General features: G+C 38.8%; 1 protein-coding gene across 1 annotated transcript in view; it reads right to left on the bottom strand.

Moving 5' to 3' along the window:
* Positions 1-22114, bottom strand: part of LOC132826728 (mitogen-activated protein kinase 12-like) — a 70784-nt gene that overhangs the window by 19476 nt on the left and 29194 nt on the right. The window contains exons 4-7 of the mRNA XM_060842848.1: positions 13910-14021; positions 7732-7761; positions 6856-6903; positions 5345-5459 (exon numbers count right to left, since the gene is read on the bottom strand). Coding sequence (XP_060698831.1) covers positions 5345-5459; positions 6856-6903; positions 7732-7761; positions 13910-14021 — 305 coding nt within the window. The remainder of the gene's footprint in view (positions 1-5344; positions 5460-6855; positions 6904-7731; positions 7762-13909; positions 14022-22114) is intronic.

The following is a 22114-nucleotide window of genomic DNA, read 5'->3' as shown; positions in this document are numbered from 1 at the left end:
ATGTTTCTCTTCAGCAATGTGAAGTCCTGATGAGTCCGAAATTGGACAGTTTCAGGTACCACAAAATAGAAAGGATACCTAGAAATTATTGCTAAAGTCATATATTTATTGGTTTAGGGACAAACATTAGTAAAATAAAACCATGTGGTGAAAGGACTAGCATAGAAAGGAGGCATTTTGTTCATGAGACACTGGGCCAGGAAAGACGGTTAAGGCAGACTGTACCCAATGTAGGTGAAAGCCGAGGTTCTAATAAATGATAGCTAGGTATGTAAATAAGATTTTAAACAGATATCATGGAAAGTAATATAACTGGAATATACAGAAATCTCAAAAGAATCAGGAAAAGAATCAAGGTTAAATTAAAGGAAAGAAAAACAAATGACCAGAGATCATATAAGTCACAAAGCACCTAATGAATACACAAGACGTATTTAATTCATGCAACAAGCAGCAAATACAAAAATAAAATCACATTCACTTGATGTTAAGTGTCCAAAGGCAATCTCAAATCCCATCCAGCTAATATCTTATCTTCATGAGATGATTTGGGTGTAATATGTTGTATCCTGACATTCTCAGTTTTCATGCAATGCATGATTAAATGGACAAAAAAAATCTAGGGCTAAAGCCGAAGTTGCCAATGATACACAACAAAACTAATTTCTATAATAGTTGTATTCCTGGAACATTGCAATGGAGTTTGGAAACATGAATAGCCCTCAGGTTAAACAAGGTTGGAGGGTCTGGTATATCTGGATCCAGTGTGACATACTTCAACTTCCACTTTAAACTCACATTCTTTGCTTTCTTCAAAATTATCATCTAAATCCTATTTATATATAAAGGAAAAACTACCTGTGTATACTTGTTATCTTGTAGTCATGCGCTCCTGCAGTGTAACATTGTACCCATCTACTGCCAGTATGAAGAAATTACGGTAAGAATTATTTTGGGAAATTCAGAATAATAAATCTGTATCGGAATATATATATAAATGCTGACATGATTTTTAATCTACTCTTCATTCATCTTTCATGGCACCACACAAGAAAGAAAGAATATGGTTCAGCTGATTTGCCTTAACAGCTGTGCTCTTTCTCTGTGTGACTTTTGCTTCTATCAATCCCAATATTAAAACAACAGACGTGAGCTGAAGAGAGGAGTCCGGTCATAATCCCACTCCCAATCCCAAGACAAATTTGTAGCACAAAGCCTTAACAGCCGATGTTTTTCTTCAACCCTGCTCAATAACACTAAATGTAACTTAATCAGTTCATATTATCAAATCACTGCTTAAAGCAGTGGTCCTCCTGATCTGGAACCATAAAGATTCTTCATTAGGATCCAAGCTCAAAGTATCTTATTCGATATCTGATCATAGCTGGAAAAGGTTTGTGGATTTTTTAATTAATTCAAGGCTGTAGCTATCATCAGAAAAGCCAACATTAATTGCTAGTCTCCAACTGCCTGAGCTAAGAGGGTAAAGCAACACCTTGAACTGCTGTAGTCCGAGTTGTGTTGCAACATTCACAGTGTTGTCACTTAATTTGTGTGATTCGTACGATTCATTATTCCAGTCCTTGTTCCACCTCAGAAGTAACCATCGAGAAGCAAGCAGCTGTAGGATTAATGAATTCTGGTCCATAAACTACCAATTAATTTCCAACAGCTTCAAACTGCCAGCACATTGAGAACTGAGCATACATTTGGTTTCAATTCAAACACCATGTTTTAATGGACTATATTTTTCAGTAGAAATCATTATAAAATGATCAGTAGTCATCATTATTCATCTGAAACAAACAACAACTTCTGGAGATCATATACGTACATTTAACCTTGGAAATCCAAACATTGCTCTCAGTGCTTCTTTTCTGTAGGCTGTGTTGTTGGAATGCAAACAAGTGGAAAACACTGTAAAAATCCTCAAAATGTTTGCACCTTTTTTTAATGAGTTGAACTGGGTTTTTCCAAATGATGTGCCTGGATGAGGTGTCCTCACTGCATGCTAAGGACACTTTTCACCCATCTCCAATGTTCACCCTTCCAGAAGTTGGACTCTGGTCCCACCATTATCGAGTTATTATTTCTAGCACACCGTCCTCATCTCCTCTGGTGATTTTTACTAAACCTCCTGCCCTGTCACTGCTGACCTCAGTTTTCCACCAACCCTGAACATCTTGCTAGTACCTCCTTCACAAAATCTATAAACAAGAGTGCATTGACAGATCTCTCAATTCAGTGTATGCCTATCTCACTGAATTAATTTCACAATTGTTACAGTGCAGGTGTTTTCTTTCTCTTATCAAAATCATCAGGAATAGCTAGGATCTTAGTATCAATCCCTATAGTAACTTACTAAATACTGCCTGCCATTCAGAAAAATGACCCAATTACTCCTACTCTCTGTTTCTTATCTGCTAACCAATTTTCTATCCGTCTCAATACACTACCCCCTGTTACGCATTTTATTTTTACATTAATTTCTGATGTGGAACTTTGTTGAAAGCCTCTTGAAAGTCCAAATAAATTACATCCAAAGGTCTAATAGAAACATCCTTGAAGAATTCAAATAGATCTATCAAGAATGATGCCCCTTATGTAAATCCATGCTGACTATGCCTGATCCTCCCATGCGTGCGGTGACATAAAATCCTTGATAATGGTCCCTAGCATCTTCCCTACTACTGACATCATTGGTCTATAATTCGCTGTTTTCTTTATCCCTCCCTTTTTAAATAGTGGAGTTACATTAGCTACCCTTCAATCTGTAATTGTTCCAGAGTCTAAAGAATTTTGGAAGATGACTACCACTGCATCCACCCTTTCCAGGGCCACTTCTTTAAGTATTCTGGGATGCAGGTTATCAAGCCCTGGGAATTTATCAGCCTTTAAACCGATCAATTTCTCCAACACCATTTGTCTATTAATACAGATGTGCTTCAGTTCCTCTCTCTCACCAAACCCCATCATTTCTGGTACTTTGCTTGTGCTTCATTGTGAAGACAGAAGTGAAGTATGGATTTAATTCATCACCCATTTCTTCATTATAGATTCCACCATTTCTGACCGTAAGGAACCTACATTAGGTTTCACTAATCTTTTTCTCTTTGCACACCTATAAACTTCTACAGTCAGTTCTTATGTTCCCTGCAAGCCTAATCTCATACTATTTTCCCCTTCTTATTCATTCCCTTGGTCCTCTTCTGCTGCCTTCTAAACTGTTTCCAATCCTCAGGTTAATTGTTTTTTTCTTGCCAATTTCTATGTCTTTTTTTTAAACAACCAATACTACCTCTAACTTCCTGCATAAGCCATAGTTTGGCCAATGTTCTCTTTGCACTTTTGCATCAGACAGAAATAAACAATTTTTGTTGTTCTCCCATTCGCTCTTTGAATATTTGCCATTGTTTATTGACTGTCATTCTTTTCAGTAACATTTCCCAATCTATCATAGCGAATACATGGTTCATACCATTGTTGTTTCTCTTATAAGTTTCAGGTCTCTGGTTTCTGAATCAACTACCTAATTCTTCATTGATGAAGAATTCTATCATATTATGGTCACTCATCCCCAAGGGATGTCTCACAAATACATTACCAATCATTCCTTTCTCATTGCATAATACCAGTCTAAGATGGCTCATTCTCTAGTTGGTTCATTGTTACATAAATTGCCATGGAAAAGGTTATTGTACAAGATGGGAGCTCATGGTATTGGGAGTAATGTATTAGCATGGATTAGAATTGGTTATCACATAGAAGGCAGAAAGTTGGGATTGCTGAATCTTTTTCAGGATAGGAAAATAACTCCTGGAGTGTCATAAGGATTGGTCTTGTGTCTCAATTAGTTATACTATATTAATGACTCAGCAGAGTGTAATGTATCAAAATTTGTAGATGATATACAATTAAATTGGAGGGTGTACTGCATTTAAGACATAAGGAATCTACAAATGGATATATATAGATTGAGTGGAGACAGAAGCCTGATGGATAAAGATTAATGTAGGAAAGTATAAGGTTATGTACTTTGTTAGGAAGAATGAAAAGTAGAAAATTATTTAAATGGAGAAAAATGCAAAGAAAAGTGAAGTAGAGGGATCTGGGCATTTTTGCACATGGAACATAAGATGTTAGCATTTAGTTGCAGCAAAGTTAAGAAAGGAAATGGAGTTTTGAACTTGATTGCTCAGGGAATAGAGTTTAAAAACAGGAATGTTTTGTTCTAACTCTACAGGGTGTTTTTAAGGCCACATCGGATTTTACGATCCTCCTGTTTAAATAAAAATGTATTGGCAATGGAGGCAGTTTGAAAGAAATTCATCAGCTGATTCCTGAAGAAGTGTCAAGAACGGCTACGCAGGTTAAGCTTTTAATCATTAGTGTTTAGAGGGATGATCTTATTGAAATGTACAAGATTCTGAGAAGATGTTTCTATAAGTGTGAGAAATCTCGAACTAAGAGTCACCATTAACATAAGAGAACACTCGTTTAAAGGAATTTGTTCTCCCAGAGAGTAGTGAATGTCTGGAATTCTCTCCCCCACAGGGTGTGGGTCACAAATTACTTAAAGAGGAATTTTTTTTAAAATTTCAAGGAGTTGAGAGCTATGATAAGCTGTATGAAGGAGAATTAGAGGCCTTGGGCATATCAGCCATGATCTGCTTGAATGGTTTGAGAGGCTAGTGCCCTAATGCAGCTCCCATTTCTTCTGATAGTTGAGGGTGCAAAGTGTGGGAGAGGAGTGAGGGTCAGCACGTTCATGTCAGAGAAAGGCTGGCTGTTTGAGAAGATCCATCATAGAACTTTAACATTCTGTCTGGAGCTGCTCAACCCAGCCATAACTCAACTGTATTTGTTTTTCTCCTTTCGCAGTGGATGAGCTCAATACAGAAGGCATGACCATTCAGCTTGTATGCTGAATCTAAGATAGGTCTGGCCCAGAAAATGGCACAGAAGCCATGTTGACCCCTTTGGGTAGATGCAACATGTGATCACCCTGATTTCTGACCCTGTTCCACCTTTCTAATGTGCTCATTTTAAAAGCAAACTTGTCATGCAAAAATTGAGAGACTTGCTGGTATTGTTATCAGAAAATGCAAGTTATTTGTTGCTCATGGCATTTTGGTCAAGAGCTGTGAGATTCTGGGTAATGGAAAATAAAATTCAGAATATGTGAGCATTATTCACACATACTTCAAATAAACCCATTTCTCACACAGGCAGAATAATATGGTAAAATAAGTCCAATATTATCTAATTTTTGTAGCAGTGGAAACAAAATGGAAAACCGTGATTTTACATCTCCGCAATGTATCTATACAGGGTATAAGATTACCTGTCTGTGTATAATGCATCCAGTTCAGTATTACCTCTGGGGCACGGTACCATCTGGTAACTACGTAACCAGTCATTTCTTGATCTGCATGTCTTGCCAATCCAAAATCTAGAATCTATAATACAAATTGAAGAGCATTAAAAAGGTCAAGGCAAATGTGTTTTGTACACACAAACCACGATCCTGTGTAACTTTGTACAGGCTAAAACTCCAGAGTTGTTTCTTTTGGTTCCTTAAAGTGAGAACAGTATTTTCAACGAAATTACAAACGGTTGCTGAAAGAAGACGTTAATAAATGCTTTTCTTCTCCTTTACTCTTTCATAATTTCATTGAAGGCACACCCACATTCTAACTGTAGGTTTGGTGCTGAAAGTTTTCACCTTATTCAGACCATGTAATTACAATACAAATATAACATGAATCCGATGACAGAGCTTAACTTCATACTGGAAAAGGAAGGATACCTTTAAGTGATAGCCTCATTCTGCTCTATTTTGAACTTTCTTTGCACTTTGACACCTGGCTTGCAGTCCACAAGTTTCAACTTGGAAAAACATTTTACTAAGAGTTCAGCATGGCTTGCAACAATGGCATGGACCCATTTTGCCTGGGTGCAGCAGTTAGTCTACATCCCACTCATTTAGTGTGCGGTCTTTAAATTTTGGAACACTGGATTCAGGCTATACATGTTGTGACCAGCAGGAGACAAGAATACAGAAGAAAAGCAAAAGGAATAAAACTAGAACTGATCCAGAGAACTCATAAGCTCATTTGTACTGAGTGGGATTAAAGGACATTGAAATTGTATTTGAGACAATGTGTTTGAATGATCTTTTTGACTTTTATACAATGGTGTATTTTTAATCCATTTGAAACAAATGGTTCAGCTTTTATGATGAAAGGTGAGACAAGGAATCTCAGGTGAATATGTTAACATATTTGTTCTTAATTTCATCTCGAGAGAGAGCATTTTTTTTAATCAGCAAACTCATCTGGAGTACCCAGCAGTAATGCTGTTCAAATTAATTAAATGGAAATGATAGTGATATCAAATAGGAGGACAACAAGCTTTCAGTATCGGGTGTGTTTGGGGATGAACAGATGTCTGATGGTGTCTGACAAAAATTAATCTAGTCATCAGCACTAACAACAAACGATAAAGATATCATAAAGTTTTTGTCTGGTGGTAGCAGAGTTGAACACGGCCTTTTGCTCACTGTCATATTTTCATGGGTGATTAAGGTTGCTCCACTGAATCTGTGGCCAACTGGAGAACTGCATGCAATTTTTAAAAAAAATTGGCTTCTGGGTGGAGCATGTATTATTGATATCCTGCTCAATAAGATCTGTTGGGCATGAGGAACATGCCACATGTTGAAACCTTGGTACTGCAGATATCACCGTTAACATTTTCAAAGGATACACAAAAAGTCTTGAGAGAAAATGGCACTCTATTTTTTGCCAGTTTTTAAACCAATGTACTAAACCACAATCAAAAAATTGAGCCTACCTTGAGTTCACAGTCCTCATTGATGGCCAGATTCCCAGGTTTAAGATCCTGACAACAGATCAACCATAAAAAAAACATAAATTAACCAGGGAAGCTAATCTTTGCTAAGCGAAAGTTTGTGAGACCTTTTTTTATACGCTGCAACAGCCCTGGCTTTATCCACAGTGCAGTAAATAAGACGGCATTACAGTCCTTGAAAAGTCCTCAGAAGGTGGTCCCCCTTGGCATTTCTAGGTACTATAGCACTGCCATTATAATGGCATGAACTGATCTTGGCAAATGCTAATAATTCTAGTGATGTTCGATCTGAGCTTTCAGCCCATTCATACAGGCTAGTGATAGGATTTCCCAATGTGTTGGCTCTGCAGGTCCACCTCAGTCTTTTGAGATCAAATTTAAAACAAAACATCTCTCCCTTAGAAAAAAACTAATTTCTAGATTACATGTCTTCCCATCAAAACAAAGGCAAAATTCTGATCCTTCAACTTGGCCATCAAGAAAACGCTACACCCCTTTATTTGAGCATCATAATAAACTATGACAAATATGGCATCAAATTAAAGTCCTGTACAAATTGCAGGACTCATTTTTGCTTTGGGCTTCACAGTTCCTTATTCACAATGTGCTACAATTGTCCAGCAACTCTCATGCAAACTGGACCTCCAATGAAACATCAGAGAACCTGCTAGAATGGGCAACATGTTAAACTATTGAAATATGTTAATACTTGGGACTTCTTTTGTCTTTGTAATTGCAAGCCTCAAAACATGACAGGTACATTCCATTACTTTTTGTGATGCCTGGTGACAATCAAACTATAATCAGTGTTTCATGTTTAGAAATTAAACATAAAAGATAGCATTGAGTGGAGCTTACCCGATGGATGATCCCTGCTGAGTGGATGTACTATTAAAAAGAAAAAGATACTATAAATTTAATTTTTCTCAGAGACACACCTATTTGGCGCAAGTTAGAGTTTCTTTCCACAACAAATACATTGCCATTAGAATTTAGAAAACACATCCCTGTGCTGTTCCCCATTTATTTGTGTATTTATTTTTGGCTCCACATTAATTTGAATGTTAAAATAGCTAATATCAATGTGCATAATGACAAGAGGTCAGACCTAAATTTGTAGAATTTGATGGAGTGCATAGAGGCATTATTAGTATTTTTTGAATATAATTAGGATTTGTTTAACATCAAACCATTTATGCATCATTGAGCACAGCACATAAATACAGGACAGTGTATTGACTCAAGATGACCCCCTTGTTTCAGAACCAAAAATATGTATCGGCCTATAGTCAGCATATATATATCAAACCCCCTACTCTTCTGCTAAGAAATGCTAAACTCACATTAGGTGTTGGCCACAATTTTCACCTGAGATGTTTTACTCAACTTCTCCATTCAAACTTGAGATCAAGTAAACAACTCAGGATGTGTATGAAGACGCATTGGGATTTAACACAGAGCAGACCCCAAATGGCAAACACTAAAGGATGCTGGAGCAAAAAGAACAAAGTTGAGTGCTGCTTTCATGATAAAAATCATACCAATTGTTAACTCGTCAAATAAATGTGCTGCAGTGAAGGGATTTGGTGTCAGTGGAAAACCTTTTGGAATCGAAATAGAAGAAATCCATCCTAATGAAGATGTCCAAGACCAAATGGGCTATGAGAACAGGGATCAGCTGCTGCCCTGATCTTGAGGAGGATGGATTAGAATGATCCCTTAAAAATGATCAGAATGTATATATATACAATTCAATGTTTATATATCTGCATTTGGGCTAAACCAACTGTGAGCCCTGCAACCATTTCAGACCAACGGCTAGATTTTGAGATGTTAACGGTTGACTAATATAATGCAATCTATTGTATGAACCAAAAGATAATTCGTGAAAATGTCTATAGAAATTACAGAGATCAGAGATCAATGAGATGATAGAGGAATAGGTCATTTGATGCATTGTTTCCTTGCTGATTGACAAAGAGCTACTCAGCCTAATCTCCTGCACTATCTTCAAAGGTCTTCAGGTCAGGGCTTTTCAAGTAGCCATCCAAATCATTTTTAAATCTGCTGAGATTTTCTGCCTGTACTATTCTTTTAAGCAGTGAGTTCAAGGTCCCCTTCACTATCTAGATGAAAGAATTTTTTCTTATCTCCCCTTTAAACTCTTGTCAATTACTGTCAATCTGTGCTCCCTTGTTTTGGACCTGTGTGTTAAGGTAAATAGGTTAATTCTATTAACTCCCTTTGGGGCATCACAAATAAACTCCTTTAATTAAAAACTTCTACTCCTTGCAATAATCTTATAAATCTCCTTTGCACCCTCTCCATTGTAGCAATATTTTGCCTATAATGAGAAGACTGGAACTGCATGCAATAGTTAAGCTGTTGTCTAATTAGGGTTCTATGCAGTTCGTGCATAATCTTCCTGCCCTTATATTTCTATGCATTGTATAATAAAGCACAGTATGCCAAATGCTTTCTTAATTATCCTATTGAGCTGCCCTGCTACCATTAAGAATATGTGAGCAGGGTCCCTTTGTTTCTTCACACTTTCCAGTAACTTGCATTTATTGCATATTCCCATGCTTTACTGCACTCTCCAAAATGCGTTACCTCACATTCTCCTGGATTAAATTCCATTTTCCATTTTGATGCCTAACTGATGACGCCATCCACATCCTGCTGCTACAGTCTAAAGATTTCCTTCTCACTTTCAACCACATATTTGCTATTGCTGTTTATAACAGTTTCCAACCACACAGATGCAAAACCACAGTAAAATTTGGCAGCCATAATGGTGGTCATGAAGGATAAATGAGTCCAATATTAGTTTGTATACATCTACAAACGTCAGAGCATGTTATGGAGGATTAATTTTGTGTTTGTTTTTTAGATCTCTTCCAATGTAGAATGATACAACACAGAAGACCCCTCACCATTGTTGCTTGTACTGGCTGTTTGAAAATCCTGTCCATTGGTCTCACTTATTTGTTATTTTCCCATAGCTCTGAAATTCCACGTCCTTTTTTTAGAAGCACATACCCAATTTTGTTTTTAAAAAGCACTATTGAAGCTGCATCCACCATCTTTTCAAGTAATGCATAACTCACTGTATAAAAAGAGTTTTGCTCATCCTCCCACATACTGGTGAAAATGTAGAAGATCAGCAGCCCAAGAAAAGAAGCATTGCCCTGGAGTGTGTGTGTGTGTGTGTGTGTGTGTGTTGAGATGAACACTTATGGCCCTTGAGGTTGGGTGGGAGTGGGGTTTGGGGGTGTGTATCTGCAAAATTGGGCTCCATGCCAGTGGCACTGTTCCCTGTGCTTACCTGCCCACCTTACTCCAATTTTACTCAGTTACTGGCCTCTTAAGAAGGTTCTACCACAACCCATGATGTTTTGAGTCCAGCACCTAGTGTTCAGCACTCACGATAAGCCACATGGAGTCCTAGTCAGGAAGGGTGAATGGATCTCCTTTATTGGCTCCTGTGTCAATCAGAAGGCTTCAATAGCTTCCCCCCCCCCCCCCCACCTCCCACCTCCCCCACTCCCTCCTGTTTCCCTCCTCTCTGCTCTGTCTACTCTGGGAGGTGCCCCCATTCCATTCCACTCTTTTGTTATGGCCTGGCAGCCTAGGCCTGGTGAGATCCCAGACTAAGCTTCAACATTGGTTCCATCATAGCACACATCCCTCCTGACTCCAGTGGATCTAGCAGTGACCACTGCTCTTGATGGTGCTGCTAAGTCATCAGCAGTTATTAGATGGATCCTGAGTGAGCCTGCCAAAGGTCATAGGGTTAGGCTCACCTATGACCTTTACACTGGAGGCATTTGGACTGTGCTGCCTGTATTAAATTCAACCCTTTCTGTGTACAGTACTATCCACACACTTTCACAGAAATGTAAAAACACAGAAAATGGGAACAGGAGTATGCCATTCAATTCTTTGAGCCTGATACAGTATTCAGTACAAACATGGCTGATCACCCAACTCAGGAAACTGTTCCTGCTTTCCTTCCATAACCTTTAGCCCTAAGCACTATGTCTATATCCTTCTTGAAAACATTCAATGTTCTGGCCTCAATCGCCTTCTGTGGCAAAGAATTCCGTGGGCTCATGAGTCTCTGGGCAAAGAAATTTCTGCTCACCTCAATCTTAAATGGCCTTCCCTGTGTCCTTAGACTGTGACTCCTGGCTCTGGCCTCATGGTCATTAGGAACATCCTTTCTGCATTTAGTCTGTCTTGTTCTGTTGGAATTTTCTGGGTTTCTATGAGATCTGCTCTTATTCTTCTAAGCCGCAGTGAATATATTCCTAATTGATCAAGTGTCTCTTCAAACTTAAATCTTGACATCCTAGGAATCAGTCTGGTAAACCTTTGTTGCACTCCCTCTCTAGCCAGAGTCCTCAGATAAGGAGACCAAAACTCCAGGTGTGACCTTACTAAGGTCTTGTACAGCAGCAGCAAGACATCCCTGCTCCCATACTTGTATCCTCTCACCATGAACATCAACATACCTGCATGCTTACTTCCATTAACTGGTGAGCAAGGGCATCCAGGTCTCGTTGCACTTTCATCTTTCCCAACCTATATCCATTCAGATAATAATCAACCTTCCTGCTTTTGCTACCAAAGTGGATAACCTCACATTTATCCACATTATGTTTAACCTGCTATGCATTTGCACACTCAAATTGTTCAAATTACCCTGATGCATCTCTGTATCCTCCTCATAGCTCACCCATCCACCCAGGTTTGTGTTGTCTGCAAAATTGGAGATATTACATTTAGTTCCATTACCTAAATCATTAATATATGTATAAATATAGTGAATAGTTGGGGTCTGACTGATTCCTGCTGTATCTGACTGGTCACTAGCTGCCACTTAGAAAATGAATTGTTCATTCAGTGCAGAAGAAGGGTCACTGGATCTGAAACTTTAACTCTGATTTTTCTCCAGATGCTGCCAGGCCTCCTGAGTTCCTCCAGCAAATTCTGACTTGTTTATTCTTACTATTTGTTTCCTGTCTGCCAGCCAGCTCTCAATCCATGTCAGTACACGACCTCCAAGAATTTGGCACTGCTTCAAAATACATAAATCTGTGAATCTAAGGAGTTTGTGGTTAAGAATTTCCAGACAACACAGGCCAGGTTAATATCCTGCCAATATAAATTGAAGTTATTTCCTTAATGAAATTAACACAATACACCAACGAGAAGCCAGAATCTTTACTGCCTCTGGCTTCCCTCCTTTGTTGAAAAAGAATGACTTTTATGTGAAAGCGCTATTTCATAGATGCCGTGTGGCTAAGCATATTTCTGAGAGACAATAACGAAAGAACAGGATGAAACCTTAACACCCACGTAACCTCAAGCCAGTTTTCGTGAGTGAATTGCACTTGCAAATTACTCTTGTGTGGGTGCACATCTACTTCTGGTAGCACACCACAGCCATGGTGTATATATATATATATATGTTCTGAAAAAACTGCTTTTAACCTCTCTCTTATTTCTTAAACTGAGGTTCACCAGCTAGTCCTCTTCTGCAAAACACCTTCAGATATTTTCAGCGTTAAAGACTCCATAGGTGAAAATTCTCATTGGTGCCAAAACATTAAATTGCATTTGTCTTCAAAACTGGAAAAATATTGCTATTGTTCACAAAGTTTCAAGTTCTGTTTGGCGCCATTTTTCATTTCACAAGAATACAAACAAGATATATGCTGAATGGAATTGATCTTCAGTTACTGTTTAAATTTCTGCAACATATGAATAAAAATGAGTTATCAGAGTGTATGGTTACATTATTGAACCAGTAAACCCGAGAGAGAAGGAGCTCAATCCCAGTCAAATGGAAAATATGTATTTAATTGAAACTAAACCATGGAAGTAATAAAATTGACATCAGTAAAAATAAACATGAACTGTTAATAAGAAATGTAAACTGGTTCAGTATTCTTATTTTGGGAAGGAACCAGTTGTTCTTGCCAGCTCTAAACTATTTTAAAGCTTTAGATCCACCCAGTTAAATTTGTGTTATCGATGGTGATTCAAAAATGCCAGATACTGAAGAGTATCGTAAAATATGTAATCCATGCTGTTTTCTTACATTCAGTAGTGACCAGCACTCCCAATGAATGATCATACAATATCTTAAATAGCACTTCAAACTGTCTTATGACTGTCAGTCCCAGCAGCTCCACCATCAGAGGATCACTTCGGAAAGGCTCTCAATTACTGAAGGATGCACTTCATTCTAGTCAGTGGAGTATTCCAATGTGCAAGATCGGGAGAGATAGTGGTCGAGTGGTATTATCACTGGACTGTTAATCCAGAGATGATCCAGGTTCAAATCTCGGCATGGCAGCTGGTGAATTGTGAAATCAATTAAAAAAATCTGGAATTAAGAGTCTACTGATGACAGTGGATTCATGATGACAGTGGAATCATGAAAAACCCACCTCGTTCATTAATGTCCTTTAGGGACAGAAACTGCCATCCTTACCCAGTCTGGCTTACACACGACTCCTGACCCACAGCAATGTGGTTGACTCCTAACTTCCCTCTGAGCAAGTAGGAATTGGCAATAAATGCTGGCCTAGCCAGCGATTCCCTCATGCCATGAATGAATAGAACAAAATGCTGGAAAACTAAGTTGTGTGGTAGGTAGATACTACTGCCCTGAGAAGTGGCTCAGCCAACCAAACAGTTGCATCAAACCACTGCACTGGTTCAAGAGAATTCCAATATGCCATGGACACCACATCCTCAGAATACTGTTTTGAAGTACGCTTGAGAGAGTAGAAGATTCAAAAGAATGATTTTATTATATTCTGGTGAAAAAAACAATTATGGATAACTACATGTCTTGCAAATTAATATAACATGTCTCAAAGTAATGTAAGAGCATAAGGTTCTAAGTCACTTGTCTTAAAATTATATGTACTGACATAAAACTTTCATTTTAAAACTGGCCAGGCAATTAACTAATGTCATATTCCCAGAGTCAAAATTAATGACTGGAGGACAAACTGACCTTTAGGCCTTTCAAGATTTGGTACACCAGAAATTGGATCCGGTCTTCAGTCAGTTTCTCATGCTTCATTAATTTGCTAAGGTCTGTTCCCATAAAAGGCATAACCAAATAACTGCAAAGCAAGGTAAATTAATAAGCAGAACATCAGTATGACCATTAGAAATGTAATGCTGAACAATAGCCACAATACATAGCTGTTTTAATGTTTAGATAAGCAGTAACCAGGGTACTGGTTGATGGTCATTTGTTTATGATAAGCTGGGTCCTGGATAGAGAAATAGGACATAAAGCTAAATTAAGTAATTCCAGAGTGGAAGATTCAAGGTTCAAGAATGACTTTTAATAATTAAGCTGATAGGCAGGATTTTAGATGTTTAAAGTGATGAAAATTTAAAACACTGTATTAGAATCTAACATCCAAATAAAAGCAAAGTACCTTGGAGTCTGGAAATCTAAAATAAAAACAGAAAATGTTGGAGAAACTCAGCAGGTCTGGCAGCGTCTGTGGCAAACGAAACAGAGTTAACATTTTGAGTCTGATATTAGTCTTCTTCAAAGCTAAAGAGTCATATCAGATTTGAAATGTGAATTGTTTCTTTATTCACAGATGCTGCAGACCTGCTGGGTTTCTCCAGAATTTTCTGTTTTTATTTCAGATTGTATTAGGAATGTGTCTTGAAAAATTACTTAAATAAGAATTGAAGTTCAAACAAAATATTACGGCGATAATACAGTATCTTACCATGTGTTCTATGCAACGTACAACTGCATCACTCTTGTTTTCTGTCATGCTTTTGCATTCAGTAAACAGCATAGGATCTAAGACTACACGCATTCTTTTTTGATTCCAACTTCTGTAAGTAATCCCAAAACAGGAATGGTATACAAAACAACATCAGGAATGGGGGAAATGTAAGTTTTTTTCCATTGGTCGTAATTTCGTTTTGTTTTAGTGTAATTATCTACTCAGATGATAAAACTTGGCATATGGGAAAGACATGTCCAGTCATCATAAGTATATACTTCACAGTTAGTTGCATTTTGTATTGAATAAAATTATGAAATGAAAAAAAGAATAGTCAAGTGATTATTAAATGATGTGGTACTTAACAAGATCTTTTAATTAGTTGTTATGACACTTTCCTGTAGAAACCTCACCTATCAAACAGTTAAGGTTGCAAAATTTTATCTTTCCTATCTATGTCCATTGTCCAATTTCCTTTAAAAGAGACTAAATTTGGAAAGGATTCATTTTGCCCTGGAGACCTATATGTTCACAAATTATGAATAAGAAAGAATGTGTTATAAAAATTTGCAAAGGTGTTATTCTTTGACACCAGTTAGATCGTTGAAGGTATATGTGATCTATCCTGAGCTACTAACATTGCAGTTAATAATCTGACATTCCTAATGCTAATTTTTCTCCACTTATCAATTTTCTGAACTGGAATGAACTATTTATGTGGTTATGGGCATCTTGTACCCTCTGAAATCTTGTTTGGTTTGCTATTCTTCTGTGAATTTAGAAAGCAGCTTTTTACCTATGGGGTCATCACTGTGGAACCTGAACCTGTCCTTAAACCACCCAAAGTTCACTTCAAACAGAAGTCAGCAAAAGGATCATGAAGCAAGGTGGGACCATGGTCATTGAATGTTTTCAAGGCAGAATTAGATGGATTCTTGACTAATGGGAAGGGGACAGTGGCATCAAAGGGTATCACAGGTTGGCAGGAAAGTGGTATAGAGGCTATTATTAGTTCGGCCATGATCTTATCAAAGGCAGAACTGGCTCAGAGGTCGAATGGTTTAATCCAGCTCCTACTTCATATGTTCGTACATGTGACAACTGATTCAAAAAAGCCTTTAGCTACAGGAACCAACATTTGCTGCCTGGACAAACCCAATCCCCATCTTTGTCAATTGGTTGATACCTAGTGGGGAGGCTGACATTGATATTGTACACATAAAACTTCATAACCTGCAGAGGACTCTGGTTTTCTGGATCTTTGATGCTCTTCTATGACACACAAACTCCACTCTTGACTTGTCAAAAGAAATTAACTCCCCACTGCGTGTAGATATAAGTATTTCTCATTACTGGTCATGAAAATCATCAATTATATATTCTGCTTGAGAAGGAAAAAATTTCAAGGATACATCTTACGTGATTGGCGAGAACAAGTCTTGCATGCACTCCGCTAATTCAGGTCCAAATTTCAAATGAGACACTCAATTCAATGTATTTATCAAGCTATTTGTTTAATTTGACTCCATATTCTGTATATTAACACTATAGTTAATGGTTTAAATATAAGTGGTTATCTGGAAATACTGTCAATGAAAAGAAAGCTAAAAAGTGTGACATTTATTAATTCTGACAAATTAAGCCAATACTGATCCATTAAAGATGAGGCTTCTCTCATTTTTCTTTCTCAACCAAATTTTTCCTGACTTTCTGCTTTGAGAGTACTGAGCCAATGTAGGGGTATGATATCAAAGACACATTCCAGCCCTGTGTCCAAGCAGCTGGTCTTTATTGGACCCCAGACAGTGAGTCTTAGTGAGTCATCTGACCACATCAAATCATTATGTCCAAAATGGTCTGACCTACCTGCTATCTCTACCTATGTAATTTCAGAAAGTGAAACACCCCTTCCTGATCAAGCTAGCCATGAATTTTAAACAAAAACAGAAATTGCTGGAAAAGCTCTGTTTAGAGGAAGGGTCACTGGACCTGAGGAAAACTAGTTCTGAGGAAGGGTCACCAGACCCACAATGTAAACTCTGATTTCTCTACACAGATGCTGCCAGACCTGCTGAGCTTTTCCAGCAACGTCTGTTTTTGTTTCTGATTTACAGCATCCGCAGCTTTTTTGGTTTTTATTTAGACATAGATTTTAGCCCAGTCATAGAATCAATGCATTCAAATAGGGAAAGAGAATGGGCACAACTGGGGGAAAAAAAAACAAGATATTGTTACTGATTTTGGAGATTGACAAGGTTGAAAAAGAAAGTGATTCTTCTCTATGGGGTGGATTTCTGGTGGGGACAGGATTTCAACCTCTCCCTCAAAATCTCCTTAACCCCTACCAACTTAAATGAGTCATTTATGGTATATATGACAAATGTCTCACTGAGAGAGTCAACCGACACAAGGAGACAAACTTCCACTAGCCTAGTGCATGGGGAGGGAAGGTAAGTCCTGGCTTGGAAAGCAAGATGACAGTCGATCTCATGACCCACAGTTTTTCCTCCTTCTTTGCCCTAACCCTGTGAAGAAAAAAAACAACAACCCTCCTATGTTGAGGAAACAGAAGCAGGCTTATTGAACTCCTTCACATTTTAGTAATAGATTTCATTTTTTGCAATGCAGCGGTAACAGTATGTACCAGCTATAAAGCACGCTGCAGCAACTCACCAAGGCTCCTTTGACAGCACCTTCTGAACATGTCACTTCTATCACCTGGAAGGCCAAGGTCAGCAGATGCATGGCAGCTCCACTGTCTGTAATTTCCCTCAAGCTTCACACCATTCTGACCTGGAATATATCACTGGTCCTTCACTATTGATGTGCCAAAATCCTGGAACTTCTTTCCAAAAGGCACTGTGGGAGTACAACACCATATGGACTGCAGCAGTTGCAGAAGGAAACATGCTATCACCTTCTCAAGAGCAATTAGGGATGGGCAATAAATGCTGGACCATCTAACTACACCCTCCCAGGAATGAATAAAAACAGTATAATACTCCAACTGAAGTCTGGTGGCAAAATAGAACAAGATTTGTGAAAATTAATCCGAGATTACAAAGCAGTTATTTAAAGAAAACATTCTAATGATGGACTCCTATTATTACTGTAGGTTTTGGATCTTTCTGAAAAGAAAACACACTTAGATAATTAATATTTACTTAGCATCTATGGTTAATGCAATGCTTAGATCCTGAATTAATATAATGTCATATAATATAATGAGGCTCCCAGCCTCATTCCTGATGAAGGGCTTTTACCCAAAATGCAATTTTCCTGCTCCTCAGATGCTGCCTGACTTGCTGTGCTTTTCCAGCACCACTCTAACCTTGAGTCATTCCACACACTAACCATCCCCATGTAAAAACGTTGCCTCATATGTCCATTTCAAATCTCTCTCCTCTCACCTTAAAAGTGTCTCACCGAGTCTTGAAATCTTCCATCCTAGGGAAAAGACAACTACCATTAACTCTATCTATACCTCTCATTACTTTATAAACTTCTATGAGGTCACCTCTCAACCCCTATGATCCAGTGAAAAAGTTCCAGCCTATCCAGCCTTTCTTTATAACTCAGCCCTTCCATACCTGGCAACATCCTGGTAAATTTCTTCTGAAACCTCCCAATTTAATAATATCCTTCCTATAAGGGACACAGTATTCTAGAAAAGTCCTCAACAATGTCACGTACATCCTTAACATAACACCCCAACTTCTATACTCAAAGGACCTACCAATGAAGGCAAGTATGCCAAGCCCCTTTTTAACCACCCTGTCTATGTGTGATGCAAATTTCAAAGAATTATGTACCTGCACCCCTCAGTCCCTCTGTTCTATAGCACTACCCAAGACCCTACCATTGACTGGATAAGCTCTGCTCTTGTTTGTTGTTCCAAAATGCAATACCTTGCATTTGTTCAGATTAAATTCCATCTGTCATTTAGCAGCCCATTGACCCATTTGATCAAGATCCCTCTGTAACTTTAGAAAGCCTTCTTCACTGTCCACTATGCCACTAATTTTGGTCCTTCCTCAAACGTACAAACTATGACTTCTATATAATCAATGCCCTGCTGTGGGAAGAGAAATTTATCTTTATTATCTGTAACTTTGTTAGAGATAGATGGACCATGGGTGAATATTTTCACAGACCTCTGAAGGTTGCAGAGCAAGTAGTTAAGATGGTTGAGAAAGTATAAGTGATATTTACTTTAATTAGCTAAGGCACTGATTACTAGAGCAATGAGGTTATGTTGGAACTGTATAAAATGGTGGAGTCCTGCATGTATTTCTGGCCACCATATTATTGGAGGTTTTTATCATTCATTCACCGGATATTGCCTTTACTGGTTAGGCCAGCACTTAGTGCCCATTCCTAATTGCCCAGAACACAGTAAGAGTCAACACAATGCTGTGGATCTAAGGTCATCTGTAAGCCAGATCAGGTAAGGACAGCAGTTTCCTTCCTTGAAGGACATTAGTGAATCAGAATCAGAATTCTGACAAATGGCAACAGTTTCATGATCATCATTAGACTCTTAATTCCAGATGTTTTAATAAATTCAAATTCCATTGCAGGATTTAAATCTGGATCGCTGAATTGACAGTCTAGTGATAATAACACCAGGCTCTCACCTCCCCAAATGCAACTGGTAAATCTGTATCCTATCTAGTGCAAAGTGTTGCTTGGGTTAGAGGGTCTGAATTATGACAATAGACTGGATAGGCTGGATTTGTTTTCTTTGGAACAAAAAAGGTTGAGAGGGGACCTGATAGAGGAGTATAAGAGTATAGGGGGCCTAGATAGGGTGGAGACGATACTTTTTCATGAGTAGATTGGTCAAGAACAAGGGGCCTCTAAAATAAGAGGTAGAAAGCTAAGAAGACAGTTGATGAGAAATGTTTTCACCCGGAGGGCAGTGTGAGTGTGGAACTCACTGCCTGAAAGGGAGGTCGAGACAGAAACTGTCAGAATATTTGAGCAGTATTTAGATATTACTTGCATGGTCATGACTCCCAAGTCTAGGGGAAAATGGGATTAGAGTAGTGAAACTCTTACTGACTAGCGTGGACACAATATGACATACAGCCTCCTTCTGTGCTGGACATGTCTATGAATCTACTTATGAATGTTTTATTTGTCTCCTTTAATCTTTTGCCCATTATCCAAATAAATTGTTTATTTTCTTTGATGTCATTCACAAATGTCTTTTAGGGAAGGAAACTTGTCCTGACCTGATCTGGCCTAGACATGCCTCCAAACCCACAGCAATGCGGTTAACTCTTAACTATTCCCTGGGCAATTAGGGATAGCCAATATATGCTATCCTAGCCAGTGGCACCAACATCCTTGTGAATCAATCATTTCTCCTATAATATGGGAACCAGAACCACATGCAGTACTCCAGTGTTTTATAGTATTCCAACATAATCTCTTTGCTCTTGTATTCTGTGTCTTAGCTAATTAAAATAAATGTGTTGCTGGAAAAGCGCAGAAGGTCAGGCAGCATCCAAGGAGCAGGAGAATCGACGTTTCGGGCATAAGCCCTTCTTCAGGAATGAGGAGGGTGTGCCAAGCAGACTAAGATAAAAGGTAGGGAGGAGGGACTTGGGGGAGGGGTGTTGGGAATGCGATATGTGGAAGGAGGTTAAGGTGAGGATGCTAGGCTGGAGAGGGGGTTGGGGCGGAGAGGTCGGGAAGAAGACTGCAGGTCAAGAAGGTGGTGCTGAGTCCGAAGGTTGGGACTGAGATAAGGTGGGGGGAGGGGAAATGAGGAAGCTGGAGAAATCTGCATTCATCCCTTGTGGTTAGAGGGTTCCTAGGCGGAAGATGAGGCACTCTTCCTCCACACGACGCCTGGAGGAAGAGCGCCTCATCTTCCACCTAGGAACCCTCCAACCACAAGGGATGAATGCAGATTTCTCCAGCTTCCTTATTTCCCCCCTCCCCTCACCTTATCTCAGTCCCAACCCTCGGACTCAGCACCGCCTTCTTGACCTGCAATCTTCTTCCCGACCTCTCCGCCCCCCACCCCCTCTCCGGCCTATCACCCTCACCTTAACCTCCTTCCACATATCGCATTCCCAACACCCCTCCCCCAAGTCCCTCCTCCCTACCTTTTATCTTAGCCTGCTTGGCACACCCTCCTCATTCCTGAAGAAGGGCTTATGCCTAAAACGTCGATTCTCCTGCTCCTTGGATGCTGCCTGACCTGCTGCGCTTTTCCAGCAACATATTTTTCAGCTCTGATCTCCAGCATCTGCAGTCCTCACTTTCTCCTAATTAAAATAAATATCTATACGTAGCTTTACCGCAGTCAGAAAATTTATATTGTTGCAGCCTTTTTTTCACAACTTAGTAAGCCAGAAGTTATCCTGGACATTTATTCCATAACCCTTTACATTATGAGTCTTGAGGAAAGATAATATAATATTCCAAGGAGCATTAACAAGCAACATTGATAACAGAGACAGCTAAGGAAATACTAAGATAAATTACTAAAAAAACTTGGTCAAAGAATGAGGTTGAATGGAGAGTCATAAAGGAGAAAAAAAGAGGCAAGGAGAAGGTTTACAAAGGGAACTCCCGAGATTAGGAGCTTGGAATTGGAGGGCATGGCAACCGATGGTTCAGTAATTAATAACAGTAATACTTAAGAGGCCAGAATTAAATGAGCAGAGATACCTCAGAGAGTTATAGAGCTGGTAGAAATGATAGAGACAGGGAAGAGTGAGACTACGGAAGGATTTGAAAACAAGCATGAGAGTTTTCAAAATTGATGCATTGCTTGACTGTGCAAGTCAATGTTGGTCTACTAGCACAGTGGTGATTGGTAAAGAGGACTTTTTTGAGGAAGAACATGAGTAAGAGAGGTTTGGAAAACCTCAAGTTTATGGAGGATAGAATATGAGAGACTAGCTAGGAGGGCTTTGAAATAATCAAGTCTAGATACAGCAAAGATATGGATGAGGTTTCAGCAGCAGATGAACGGAGGGAAAGGATGAAGTCAGGCCATGTTATAGTGGTGGAAATAGGCAGTCTTAGATACGGAGCAGATGTACATTTGGAAGCTCAACATGGGCCAATTTTGACACTGGGTTATGAACAATTTTGTTTAGACAAAGATAGTTACTGTGATACAGGATAACTCGGTAGCTTATGGAGTTTCATGGAGACTGAAGATAATGGTTTTTGTCCTCTTATATTTAATTGGAGCATATTTCTGGTTGTCCAAATCTACATGTTAGACAAGCAGTCTGGCTAACAAGAGCTTGTCTAACTGCAATATTCATCACTGAGTATTGTCATTGTGGCTTGTTTTGACTTGAAGTCCAATATGCTGCAGTGAAATACTTCTGTATTAATAACTTAGGTAGAAAACAACACCAGATGGTTCTATTAGTCATTACCTTTAGGGTAGAAGCTAGGAGATACATTAATTACCTCGTTAAGAGTTA

Source organism: Hemiscyllium ocellatum, chromosome 23 (assembly GCF_020745735.1).
Source record: "Hemiscyllium ocellatum isolate sHemOce1 chromosome 23, sHemOce1.pat.X.cur, whole genome shotgun sequence".
Classification (NCBI taxonomy): domain Eukaryota; kingdom Metazoa; phylum Chordata; class Chondrichthyes; order Orectolobiformes; family Hemiscylliidae; genus Hemiscyllium; species Hemiscyllium ocellatum.
Note: the sequence above shows the minus strand (reverse complement) of the source record. Positions and strands in the feature narration are given on the sequence as shown.